This window comes from Cucurbita maxima, unplaced genomic scaffold (genome assembly GCF_002738345.1).
Source record: "Cucurbita maxima cultivar Rimu unplaced genomic scaffold, Cmax_1.0 Cma_Scf00010, whole genome shotgun sequence".
Classification (NCBI taxonomy): domain Eukaryota; kingdom Viridiplantae; phylum Streptophyta; class Magnoliopsida; order Cucurbitales; family Cucurbitaceae; genus Cucurbita; species Cucurbita maxima.
Genome location: NW_019272026.1, coordinates 4,415,934 through 4,428,894, shown reverse-complemented (window position 1 = coordinate 4,428,894; position 12,961 = coordinate 4,415,934). Strand labels below are relative to the sequence as shown.

Genomic DNA, 12,961 nt, shown 5'->3' with positions numbered 1-12,961 from the left:
GATTTAACTTAGGGTCGTAGTTTTCCAAGTCATTATAAGAAATGTTTCTTTTCCGCTCTAACTGATGTGAGATTTCACAATCTACTTCATTGTTATTCGCTTTGGCCATTACGTATCACCGTCAGTCTCATGGTTTTAAAATACGTCTACAAGCGGTATCGTTATAAGTATTGCTTTGTTTCTCGTCGTAAGTAATGCTTTGTTTTCCTCTCTAAACCATTGTGAAATCTCACAACGGGACGAATGGCTGGGGTATGGGTCTCATTCAAATGCTATTGTCAAGAAAGATAGCAGAGGCAGAGAGAGACGACAGAATCATAGCAATTCATGCCGCCATGGGAGGCGGCACTGATCTCGACTATTTCCAGAAGTGTTTTCCCGATCGTTGCTTTGACGTCGGAATCACAGAGCGACATGCTGTTACCTTTGCTGCTGGCCTCGCCACCGAAGGCCGCAAGCCCTTTTGCGCCATTTACTCTTCTTTTCTTCAAAGAGGCTATGACCAGGTAACAAATAAAAACAGAGAATTTACTTAGTGAATTGAAAGAATGTGACTGACAATTTAAGACAAGTCTTAAATATTTGATATTATATTAATTTACCTCGTGAAAATTTTCAGGCCCAAAAGACCAAATTTTGTAGCCGATGACTGAAGCGTCGGGAAAATGTTGTGCAGGTAGCTGACGATGTAGATCTTCAAAAGCTGCCGGTGAGGTTTGCGATAGACACAAGTTTCATGGCATGTTTACCAAATATGGTGGTGATGGCTCCTTCAAACGAGACGGAGCTAATGAACATTGTGGCCACGGCCGCCGCCATCGACAATAAAGGCACTCCATTGGAGGTAATAAAAACTCAAATAAACCCCGAAATTACATACAGGTAGTAAAAACGAACATATTGTATGTTTAGATCTAAAATTAAAGTTTTCGTACTATGCATTAAAAATTAAAAGTAACAAATATAACTGAAAGATGAGAATACCCTAAATGAGTAATATCTAAGTAGTCATTTTCGACTCTTAGCCAAAGGTACCAACCATAGAAAGCGACAAAACATATCGTGGACGACCAACTTCTTTTTATCTCTTAAATTACGAAGGGACAAACTCTTATCTACTTTCCAAATCTCACTACTAGACAAACCCTACATATATTACATTATTCAACATTTTTATTTTTATTAAAATTAATTAAACGGTAAGAACGATACAATTCTTACCTACACGGGGAAGAGGTGAGAGGGAAAATTGAAAGTAGAGTTACGGAAATGCCCCGAAGCGTATCAATAAATGCGACGTTGGCTCGCTGACAACGACTCTATTCCCATTTGAGACCACAAACTCTCATGACAATGGGGAAGGACAACCTGGTCCAACTAAATTTACACGCTATGGATGACCTCATTTAGACCCGAGTGACTAGGTCTACCCTTAACCTGACAACCCAACTCTTAGTTTTGGGAGAAAAGAGAGTATAATTTAATATAGAAAGTCCATAATTAATTAGGGTATTATTTTTAAATTTTAATAATGTTTTATTATTAAAATATTTAATATTTTAATTGGTTGTTTATAAAAAAAAAAAGAAAGAGAAATCTATTATAAATTGTAAGTAATTAATTGTAAAATATTTAGATATTTAAAAATTAAGAAACGACATTGAAAAAAACACTAAAATATATAACAAAAATCAGATGGATCAAGAAATTGGAATATTGGAAATAAAATTGGAGAGCAGAGAACCGGAGCTGGCTTATAAGTGGGGAAGCCGGGTTCGCCCGTTGCTTGAATAGATAAAAAAAAAACCAAAGACAACTTTTTTTCTGACTTTCCATGTACCGAAGAGCCAACCATGGTTACGTGGCGGGACCCATGACCCACCACTTCCTTCTGTCACTCTCCTAACTTTTTTTTTTTTCTTTTTTCTTGTAGCCGATTATTTGGACTCAATAATTAATTTAGTATTGGATTTTTCAAAAGGTCTTGTATCAATGAAAATGTATTCTTTATTTACAAATTCATGATCATTGTTTGAATTAGCCAATGTGAGATTCTCTCCTAATAATCTTTCTATCAAACAAAGTACATCACTGTACTTTCTAAGCTCACAATTTATTTGTTCGACATTTGAGATTCTATTAACGTCACCAAGTTAACAAAATGATTTTAATACACAATTTTCTACAATGATATGATATTGTACACTTTGATAATAAACTATTTATAAACACGGAACACCCTTCCAATATTTTCGAGCCTTTTTAATATTGGCATGGAACTGGCTTGAACGCCAACTAGATCTTGTAGCTCGGCCTAGTCACCGTCCTCTTGAACCAAAGTCTGTCCACTTTCACAAGTGGGCGCTACGTCGGCACAGACACGACAATTACTAATCCTTCGTATCAATCTTGTTACTAAAATAATATTTTAAATGTGGCAGAGAGGTCGCCACGTGTCGGGTTACTACTCGTGAGCATCCAGATTTCCTTCCCCCTACAAGTCAGATAGATGATAGATAAAGATTGCTGAAAGACACAGCCACTTCCCTCCTTCTGAAACCAAATCCAAAGCGCACCAAATATCTCTCCCAGCTCCTCACCCAACACACCCAGCACCCTGTTTCTTGGCGGGAGACTCTGGAGGCTTCTGAATTCACAACGCCATCAACCATGGGAATTCAGGGAGACAGTGTTGTGAAGGGTTTCGGCGGCGGATGGGGCGTGGTCGCTAAACCCTGCGACTCCTGCAAGACAGGGCCTGCAGCCGTCTATTGTCGACCTGACTCTGCTTTCCTCTGCCTTTCCTGCGACGCCAAAATTCACTGCGCTAATAAGTTCGCCTCTCGCCACGAGCGCGTCTGGATGTGCGAGGTCTGTGAACAGGCTCCTGCTGTGGTCATGTGCAAGGCCGATGCTGCAGCTCTCTGTGTTGCATGCGATGCCGATATTCATTCCGCTAACCCATTGGCACGTCGCCACGAGCGTGTCCCGGTCGAGCCTTTTTTCGACACGGCCGAGTTAATGATCAAATCCTCTTCGGGTTTCAATTTTCTCCTGCCCACTGAAACCAACGCCAGTGGCTGCCACGGTGCCCATCATCACGAGGAAATGGAGGTTGCCTCCTGGCTTTTATCCAACCCACCTTTCAACTCTAAGCTCGTGGACGAACCTGAAATCAAGCCACCTGGTCATGATCATATGTTCTTCACTGAAATGGATTCCTTTATTGATTTTGACTACCCAAACCCAGTCAACAACCACAGCGCGATTAACGACAGCGTCGTCCCTGTTCAAACCAAGCCACTCTGTACTCCGGTGATCAATACCCACTCCCCAGAAAATTGCTACGACATCGATTTTTGCAGATCCAAGCTCAATTCATTCGGCCATCAACCTCTAACCCTGAGCCACAGTGTAATTAACCCAACCCCAGACCAAAAATTTCTAATTTAACCCAAAACTTGGGTCAATTAAACTAATTAAGTTGTGATTGTTTGAATTCTTCAGGTTTCCTCTTCTTCCCTAGAAGTCGGAGTTGTCCCAGAAGCGAATTCGATGTCCGACATATCATACCGGTTGGGTCAAAGCGTGAGTAGTGGGGGGGACTCGGGGCTACCGGTATCGGGATCCGGCAACCAAGCGACTCAATTATGTGGAATCGACCGGGAGGCGAGAGTGTTGAGGTACAGAGAGAAGAGGAAGAACAGAAAGTTCGAGAAGACAATCCGGTACGCTTCAAGAAAAGCTTACGCCGAAACCCGACCCAGAATCAAAGGCCGGTTCGCTAAACGGACTGTCACGCTATCAGAGGTTGAAGAAATGTATGGGTCGGCTGGTTCGTCTCTGTTCTTGGCAGACACCCAGTACGGCGTGGTACCGACGTTTTAACCATGACTAAGCTGAATTGAACTGAACAACTAAACCCAGTGCTGCTTAGATTTATAATTCTTATTGTGCGCATTGAATAAATGAACGGTAGATTACGGCAAATTATGTGTTTGATGACGATGATGTAAACAAGCAAGCAGTGATAGATTTGCAGGAGCGTGGCTATCCCAAGATGCTTGTTTTTTGTCACCCTCTTCTCCTTGCAAATATAACCGATTTGCCCTTCTGAATCTTTTTCTGCATTCCTATTGGCCAGATCCTAATTTAAAATTTTAGCTCAACTTGGGCGATGTTTGACAGAGGTGTCTGTTTGGATAAGTATCATCCCAGAAAAGTGGCGTCACGTGGAGTGTTGTAACTTTCTGGGAATGGTAAAAGCTTTTTTCTTCACGGGTTTGTAAAAGTTTTTCTTTTAAATTACTTCTCGGAAGATAATACTTTTATGAGGGCAGTGGATTCAAGCAGCTGCAGTTTTCAAGTTCTAATAATTGGTTCGTGTAATTATGAGCATTTGGTCCACTCACCTTTTTATAATGCGAATTCCAAGTCATGCATCGGCTCACTAAATTCGAGTATCTAAATAGGGATGATCAGAGTCATATCTCGTCGTCATATGTGTATATAAACACACACATGTGCATTGCAAACTGCAAACCAAGACCAGCGATTGAGGCTGGAGACTTGTGACTAGCAACCATTTTGAGCATTAGAGGTCAATGACTGGGAACTAGGATAAGCAACCACATACCCGTTAGTCTCCGGTGACTCTGACAATGGATCAGGACGGGCGAATAACGGTCACAGACTGATGACTTGTAACTACTTTGGTAAGAGTCAAGAACAAGGATCGAGATTGAAGATCAGAGATCGGTGATTAATGATAACTTGTAATAGCCCATGTGAGATATCACGTCAGTTGGAGAGGAGAATGAAATATTTCCAGAAAGAGTGTGAAAACTTCTCCTTAACAGATGCATTTTAAAACCGTTAGACCAATGACAATACGTAACGGGTCAAAGCAAACAATATCTGCTAGCGGTGGGCTTGAGTAACATCAAAGCCAATCACCAGATGGTGCAAGACAATGGTCGGAGTAGAGCTAGACTCTCTCCATAATAGACATATTTTAAAACATTGAGGAGAAGTCCAGAGTATACTCTGTTACCGGTGAACTTGGGCTGTTACAATACTACTCAAATGAGTAATATCGACCACCACACATCACCAACAACCAAGACCAAAGACTAGGTGACCAACGACCACTCCACTGATGGTCAGGAGTTGTCAATCTCAATTGCTAGTCACCGTTCTCCAACCAACGTCGCCATAGTGGTAACGATTTATAGTCTCTAGTCCCGGATCTTCATGATCAACGACCACTCGTATTTTTTAATACTAGGGGAAGGTAGGTTAGTTTATAGTCGAATTTTTCATTATTGAGAAACAAATAATGTTTGGGGACATGCTATAATGATATATAAAATATTTATAAATAAATCATTACCATATGTCCCATCAAACAGATATGATCAAAGATTATAACAGAGAATAATTTGAGACCTATAAAAACACTATAGCAACCTTGTATCCTATATGTTCATATTAAATAAACTTTGGCTTCATATGCTTACATTGTAGTGCTAATTAAGCATGCATTCTCAAATTTTCATGGTGTTTGTAAGGATCTCTCATCTTCTGCTCCTCAATGGCACTAAAAACCCCATAATCGAAACTCTCTTGATCTCCACCGCCACGATGTTCTCTGCTTGCCTGCTCATCTTCATCAGTATCACATCTAACACTTGAGATACTCATTAGCATGGGCTTGATGCTTCCCTTGTGTTCGCCATCAGCCATCAAGGCTTTCAAACAGTCTACCACTTCTCTGATAGTAGGGCGCTTATCTGGTTCGGTCTGCACGCACATGATTGCTAAATGCAATACATGATCGAACTGTTTCCAATTGAGGTGTCCCTTCAGCTTCCTATCCGCCAAGTCTTTGAATCTGTCCTTGTTTATTGTGATGCTGATCCATTCAGAAATGGTTCTCTTTGCTCCACCAGGGAGTCTTTCAATTGGCTTCCTTCCCGTAATGAGCTCTAGCAAAAGAATCCCATAGCTGAAAATGTCACAGCTCTCGGAGACTTTGCCCCACATGGCATATTCAGGAGCAAGATACCCTAAGGTTCCTTTGACTCGAGTTGTCATGTGGCTCACACCCTCTGGTATTAGTTTTGCAAACCCGAAATCAGCTACAAGTGGCTCAAAATCTGAATCTAACAGCACATTGCTTGCTTTTATGTCTCTATGGATTATGTGGGGTCTTACTTCCTGGTGCAAATACCTACACATCATAAAGTCAATATTTCAGAGTTCTCCGAGTTCTCATATCGACTGAGGAAGAGAACGAAGTATTCTTTATAAAGGTGTTATAGGGGTGTAGAAACCTCTCCCTAACGCATTTTAAAAATCTTGAGGAAAGCTCGAGAAGGAAAGTCCAAAGAGAACAATATTTGCTTGCAAGTGGGCTTTGGCCATTACAAATGGTAACAGAGCTAGACACCAGGCGGTGTGCCAGTGAGGACGATGGGCCCCGAAGGGAGGTGAATTGTGAGATCGCGCATCTGTTGGAGAGGGGAACACACATTTTTTATAAAGGTGTGGAAACCTCTTTCTAGTAGACCACCGGGCGGTGCCCATACATTCTTTGTAAGAGTGTGGAAATCTCTCCCTAGTAGACCATCAGGCGGTGCAGAAGATGACGCTGGCTCTCAAAGGAGGATGGATTGTGAGATTCCACATCGGTTGGAAAGGGGAATACACACATTCTTTAGATGGGTGTGGAGGGGAATACACACACATTGTTTATAAGAGTGTTGAAACCTTTTCCTAGTATATACGTAACATACATTTTTTATAAAAGTGTGGAAACCACTCCCTAGCATATACGTAACACACATACTTTATAAGAGGGTAGAAAACTCTCCCTAAGACAATATCGGGAAGGTGTGGACAAAAACAAAGAATAAAAAGACAAGAAACGAAGTAATGACTTACAAAATGCCTTGAGCAGAGCCAAGAGCGATCTTCATTCTTCTTTTCCAATCCAAGTGAGCTTCAGAAGCAAATTGGCCATGGAGATGGGAGAGCAAGCTGAGATTTGGCATGTAATCATAAACAATAAGCCTCTGATCAGTCCCCACACAGTAACCCCTCAGCCCCAACAAATTCTTGTGCCTCAGCCTCGCCAGCACTTCCACTTCCACTGCAAACTCCATCTCTGCCTTGTAATTCATCGCTTTCAGCTTCTTCACCGCTATCTACACACATAATTTTCCACCAAATTCATCTTCCTTTTTCAAACAAATCCTGCACAATATTTTACATGCTAATTTGGCCTTAATTTTCACCTGAAGACCATCGCTGGTCTTGCCCCAGTAAACACTTCCAAATCCTCCTTCTCCCAGCTTGTTGTCCTCATGGAAACCATTCGTGGCCGCATGCAGCTCCTTGTACGTAAACATCCTCCACGAACTGTTCCCTCCAACGAACCTTCCACAACAAAAATGATCAAAATTCATCAGAAAAAGGGGAAAAGGGCATATTTTTGAGATTTGGGTTCTGACAGACAAACCCTTGGTCTATTTTCTCAGAGCCACAGCAACTGAAAGACGATCCCATGGTTTGGTTTTTGTGTCAGGTCAGCATCCAACTGGTAAAGAAAAGTTTCCACTTTTAAACCAAATTACCAATGTTTCAGAGTTTGCCACTTGTAATTTAGTGTAAATGTAATCAAAGCCGACCTCGGCCGGCCTCTGTCGTCGGATATGCTGCGTGGGTGCTCACTCCTGCGGCTTTAACAAGACCAATTCATTCTTTTTCATTAAATATATGAACAAGACCAATTATTGATTATGACGCAAAAAGGGCCTTAAAAGGAAAGCATTGTTAGAGAGGGCCCATGAACGAAACGAGGCAGCCCCGGCGACAGGGTTGAAACCATGGTCGAATGGAATGGTTGTTATCGAGACCCATTATATTATATTGTGCATATGCAATCAATAGTCGTTGTAGTTGGAATGACGAATTGATCAATAATTCATAATGTCGTTCAATCTTAGCTCACCCACAACTCACTCTCTCCCAAATTCTCAACATGCCACTCAAATTAAGACAAAGTTTTATTATTTGTTCAAATTATGAGAACCACAAGACGAATGATGTGGAACCAAATGCCAATTTCTACACTCCACTATTTTCCAATCCCATGGATGTTAACTTGAGCTCATTGCAACTTCATGAGGTTACAAAAACATTGGAACAAGCTTAGTTTAATGGCTTCCCCATCATTATTGTTGCCACTTCTTAGTTGATTTGTATAGCTAAAAGAAGCTTGAAGGCCCAAGATGTGACGTATCGACGCTATCAAAACAAGGAAAATGTATGTTACAGCCTAAATTCATCCCTATTAGATATTGTCCACTTCGGCCTATTACATATTGCCGTTAGCCTTACGTGCTTTGTTCCCCTTTCTAATGGATGTGAGATCTCACCGTGTAGGTGTACCAACCCTTATAACGAAGAGGTAGGAAATGTTGGAGTGAGAAAAAGAGTATATACAATAATAATAATACTAAAACATTGTATAGAATAAGGTTTGGACCTAGGATTCAGGAGAGGAGAGCATATTCAATTGCCAATAATTAAGAAGGAATAAAGTTATAATAATAGAAGAGGGACATACTTAAGTGGGTTCTAACTTGGAATTGGATTTGGGATAAAGTGTCCTTCCAGGGCTATGTTGCCTTTTTAGGTGCCTATTCCACTGTAGGCCCCCAATATATTCAAATTCCTTCCATTCTTACCTAGCAAAAACAGTTAAAAATCATGAGATTCGAACTCATTTTTTTGTAGGAGGGCGTGGAAATCTCTCCCTAGTAGATGCATTTTAAATTTGTGAGACTGATGCGATACGTAACGGGCAAAAGTAGATAATATTTGTGATGGGCTTCGACGGTTGCAAATGGTGTTATAGTCAGACATCGAACGGTGTGCTAGCAAGGATGTTGGATTCCAAAATAAGGTGGGAATGATGAGATACGTAACGGGCCAAAACGAACAATATCTGCTAGCGGTAAATTTGAAGGGTGAATATAAGAAACTTATCCAAGCCATTCTTTCCTTGGAATCGACCAAGAACAAGTATAAGAAAATATTTATTGAAGAACAACTTAAAGAGATAAAGAGAAATTGTTGATGACAGGAGAGTAGCTGATGAAAAGAATGAAAAAGATGGAAACTTCAGATGTTATATCCGTAAATAGCAATATTGAGTTGAGGGTTTGATTTGATTGAGATGTTGGAGTTAAAGCAAGAACTGTGAGTATTATAGTTCGTAAGCTAACAGAACATAGCCCAAACCCAGACAGACATACAGACAGACACACAGAGATGTGAGTTTGTTGGAGTCCGTTTTGGAGGGAAATTAGGAACAGCTTTATTAAATGAAAGGATGCATGAAGTTTCACCTCGCCGCATCACCCCCACCGGCACCCTCCAATTCCGGCCACTTCTCCACGTGCCTTCCAAAACAACTCCCTTGCTCACGCCCTCCACTTTCTGCAAATCCAATGCCTTCCAGTTCATCCCTAACAATACGATCATTGTTGAAGTTTATTCTTTTTTACTCAATTGTGTGTAAGAGAAGGAAACTAGTTTTGATTTTCAAAGAGGCAAAAGATTCATTCCGTCTCAGCTAGATTTACAGATTTCAGAGAGGGTAAAAAAAATCTTAGCAACTTAAGAATACTACCAAAGCTCGTGTTTTTATATATATGTATATATACAAAAACAAAAACAAAAACAAACCAAACCCCAATAAAATTATTTAAAAAAATTATGTTAATTGGTCGTCTGATCTGAAGATTCAGGAGTTTCTTTGTTTTCTATACTCTGAGCCTCCTGATTTCCGATGCTCTGTTTCGCCGTCTCTTTTTCATCCTTGTCGGCGGTACCAGTCGCACTGCTGCTACAACTACTATTGCTTTTGGTATCCCCAAAAGAAGAGGATCTGCTAGACATGGGAGTAGCCAAATACGTGGGCTTGATTTCTCCAGCCATAATAACCAATATTTTCTCTTCAAAAACAGGGGAAGGGCGTTTCTGGGTGTCGTCGTTGCCGGCCTCCAGGTTGGGCTCCCGATTGGTACCGTCGCCGCTGTCGAGGTAGCCGGAGAGCTTCCAGTAAGAGCAAGCGAGGATTAGAAGCGCAAAAGCGATGAGTCCTAACATAGCAGCCAAACCACCGAACAAGTAAGGGACAGGGGAATGCCAAGGGGAGTGCTGCAGCTGCTGCTGCCGTTGTTGTTGCGGGAAATGTAATTGGGGTTCAGGTGCGGCTGAGTGCCGTGAAACGTCCAAGGGCTCTCTGTTGGCCACCATTGTTAAAAGGGTTCGCAAATGGTTGAGAATTGAGATGAAGATGTTGAAGCCTTGGGGGCGTGAACCGTTATTTATAGATACAGAGGGAGATGGGGTCGGATGTCGTCATATATGTAAGAGGTGGGGTCGGATGGTGGAGACGTGGGACCCACAAGCGCACAAAAGGGCTTTCTGGTAATATGCAACGAGTGATTATGTCAGTGACCTTTTGGCCAAGTTTTCATTTTTATTTTTTATTTTTAACAAAGTCTTTAAAAAATTAAAAATAAAAATAAAAACTTTTGTTTTCTAATTTCCAGTTACCGTACAGACCTAGTACGCCGTTCAGGACATTTATACCCTTCATGGTCCCACCGATTAAAATAAAAAAATTTAAAGACGTGTGAAATTATTTAGGATGTAATTAAAATGTGATAATTTTTTATATTATTTTTTTGTTTTTACGAAATGCTTTTTTTATTTATAAATTCATGATCATTTCGAAAGATATGATATGTAAATAAATCATGCAAAGGACAAACCCCGTAACAAATATCCAATTGCCCACTCGGACGTACACGTCAAGGACACTTGCATTTTCCTTTTTACTTTATTTATAATTTACCATCCAATAAGCTAAAATTCGTTTTTATTATAAAAATTAAAATAATTTGAATCTTCCCCCCACTAACTCTATCTTATCCTATTCCTTCCTTGGATTTCTTGTTCTAAACAAATCCACACCAAATCCCACTTCTTCCGATCTTTTATCATTTCTTTTTATTATAATAATGGTATGTTTGGTCTCCTAACTCCTTACCTTTTTACGTTTTTAATGATTTATATTTATACAGATATTGTTCTTTACTTATAAATTCATGATCTTATCTTTAATTGACTAATGTAAGACTTTTTCTCGAAAGTTCGATGGAGAAGATGATGAACAGGAAGAGAAACTTAAAAGCAGCTTACCCAAGTTCAAAGATAAGGTGTTTAATTGATCGATCATATTACATCTTCTCAGTTAAGGTAACAAAGCAATGAGATTAAACAAATAAAGCACAGAATTTTTCTCTAACTTTGCTCTTGTTTTGTAATTACTTACTTAATTTCGGCAAGTGGGATGACCATAAAGTAACCATCTTTAATGGCTATTCATTAATATTTTATGAGACAATGAAGTCATTGGTAAGCACTACACATAGCTTTTCTTACCAATGGATATGACAAAGCGAATGAAAGTGATATTAAAATCAAACCCATCAACATATTATAACATATGAATGAATATGATTAATTTAGGCATTGATGGATGGTATATTCTGCTTCTTTCATAATATTTTGTTTCAATGGATGCTCTTGTTCTTTGTTTGTCTCTGTGTATGGCTGATTTGATGGGGGAGAATATCAATGCCTTCACACCATCTTATGTGCCAACGTTTGTATGGAACAAAAAAAAGGAGGTGGATAAGGTGCTTGAGTGGAATTCAGAAAACAAAGTGGATAAATAATTGGTTCTAATCAGTACAACATATATTTCTTACCGAAGATTAGGTAAACTCACAGATTCTGTCACTCTCAGCGTACCCTCTATAGAACAAGTCTACTACATGTAGATATTGTTCGCTTTAACTCGTTACGTATCGTTGTTAACTTCACGAGTTTTAAAACGCGTCTACTAAAGAGAGGCTCCCACATCTTTATAAGAAATGTTTTATTTCCTCTCCAACCGATTTAGAATCTTACAATCCACCCCCTTGGGAGCCAGCGTCTTCACTAGCTCATCGCCCAATGCCTGACTCTAATACCATTCGGTTGGAGAGGGGAACGAAACATTCCTTATAAAAGTGTGGAAATCTCTCTCCAGTAAACGCATTTAAAAAATCGTGAGGTTGATGGCGATACGTAACAGTTCAAAGCAGACAATATCTACTAACAATAAGCTTGAGTTGTTACAAATGGTATAAGAGTCAGACACTAGGTAGTGTGCCAGCGAGGACGCTGGACCCCCAAGAGGAGTGGATTGTGATTGTGAGATCTCATGTCGGTTGGAAAGGGGAACGAAACATTTCTTATAAAAGTATGAAAATCTATCCCTAGTAGGCGATATGTAACGGACACAATTCACAATTTCTAATTATACGAAGTTTATTTATATATTGCCTGGTGAGAGCTATGGTAAGAGTACACTAAATATGGTGTATGCCCACAAGAAAGATTGGGGATTACGTATATAAGGAAGGACACAAAATGATTATCATAATTGAAAAGAATAGAGTGAAGTGATTGGAAAAGCTATGAACATCTTTTGGGGGGAAAAACCAAAGAGAAAAAAGAAAGATGGGTGGGTGAGATATCAAATTGGTAGAACAGAAGAGGTCTTCCCATAAATGATTAGATTTTGTTGTCATGCTTTATCTTAATGCACACAAGTTTTCTTTTTGAAGCACTTTGTTTATTTAGATTTATTAAGCATTCAATCTGCATAGCAACCCGGAGGCACTGCAAATCAATGTCTTTTCGTCAATAATTCGTTCAAAACATAGAAAAATGAAGACTAAAGATGATGGAAACATGGAATCCCACTTCCAAATTGTAAAGATTAAGACATAACTCAAATAGTTGGGGCATTATGCATGTGCTAATGATCAAA

General features: G+C 39.9%; 4 protein-coding genes across 4 annotated transcripts; 2 read left to right on the top strand and 2 right to left on the bottom strand.

Moving 5' to 3' along the window:
- The first annotated feature begins 254 nt into the window (after positions 1 to 254).
- LOC111485034 (probable 1-deoxy-D-xylulose-5-phosphate synthase 2, chloroplastic) lies at positions 255 to 886 on the top strand. Its single transcript, XM_023131722.1, has 2 exons — positions 255 to 506; positions 677 to 886. The coding sequence occupies exons 1-2, from the start codon at positions 255 to 257 to the stop codon at positions 884 to 886; spliced, it is 462 nt and encodes a 153-aa protein (XP_022987490.1).
- Positions 887 to 2,523: 1,637 nt separating this feature from the next.
- On the top strand, positions 2,524 to 4,120 carry LOC111485735 (zinc finger protein CONSTANS-LIKE 5-like). The gene is made up of 2 exons (XM_023132751.1): positions 2,524 to 3,414; positions 3,508 to 4,120. The coding sequence occupies exons 1-2, from the start codon at positions 2,671 to 2,673 to the stop codon at positions 3,886 to 3,888; spliced, it is 1,125 nt and encodes a 374-aa protein (XP_022988519.1). The 5' UTR covers positions 2,524 to 2,670; the 3' UTR covers positions 3,889 to 4,120.
- A 1,276-nt stretch (positions 4,121 to 5,396) lies between these two features.
- LOC111485734 (PTI1-like tyrosine-protein kinase At3g15890) lies at positions 5,397 to 7,749 on the bottom strand. Its single transcript, XM_023132750.1, has 4 exons — positions 7,523 to 7,749; positions 7,299 to 7,440; positions 6,946 to 7,208; positions 5,397 to 6,232 (listed from the first exon to the last, which is right to left on the bottom strand). The coding sequence occupies exons 1-4, from the start codon at positions 7,567 to 7,569 to the stop codon at positions 5,533 to 5,535; spliced, it is 1,152 nt and encodes a 383-aa protein (XP_022988518.1). The 5' UTR covers positions 7,570 to 7,749; the 3' UTR covers positions 5,397 to 5,532.
- A 1,825-nt stretch (positions 7,750 to 9,574) lies between these two features.
- On the bottom strand, positions 9,575 to 10,402 carry LOC111485736 (protein GLUTAMINE DUMPER 1-like). The gene has a single exon (XM_023132752.1). The coding sequence runs from the start codon at positions 10,327 to 10,329 to the stop codon at positions 9,790 to 9,792; it is 540 nt and encodes a 179-aa protein (XP_022988520.1). The 5' UTR covers positions 10,330 to 10,402; the 3' UTR covers positions 9,575 to 9,789.
- Between the last annotated feature and the right edge of the window lie 2,559 nt (positions 10,403 to 12,961).

Coding starts and splice junctions, on each gene's coding strand:
- LOC111485034 (XM_023131722.1), top strand. CDS start 255: ATGGGTCTCATTCAAATGCTATTGTCAAGAAAGATAGCAGAGGCAGAG. Junction 507..676: donor TTCAAAGAGGCTATGACCAG/GTAACAAATAAA, acceptor AATGTTGTGCAG/GTAGCTGACGATGTAGATCT.
- LOC111485735 (XM_023132751.1), top strand. CDS start 2,671: ATGGGAATTCAGGGAGACAGTGTTGTGAAGGGTTTCGGCGGCGGATGG. Junction 3,415..3,507: donor CTCTAACCCTGAGCCACAGT/GTAATTAACCCA, acceptor TGAATTCTTCAG/GTTTCCTCTTCTTCCCTAGA.
- LOC111485734 (XM_023132750.1), bottom strand. CDS start 7,569: ATGGGATCGTCTTTCAGTTGCTGTGGCTCTGAGAAAATAGACCAAGG. Junction 7,441..7,522: donor TCTGAGAAAATAGACCAAGG/GTTTGTCTGTCA, acceptor TTGTTGTGGAAG/GTTCGTTGGAGGGAACAGTT. Junction 6,233..6,945: donor GGCTCTGCTCAAGGCATTTT/GTAAGTCATTAC, acceptor TATGATGTGTAG/GTATTTGCACCAGGAAGTAA.
- LOC111485736 (XM_023132752.1), bottom strand. CDS start 10,329: ATGGTGGCCAACAGAGAGCCCTTGGACGTTTCACGGCACTCAGCCGCA.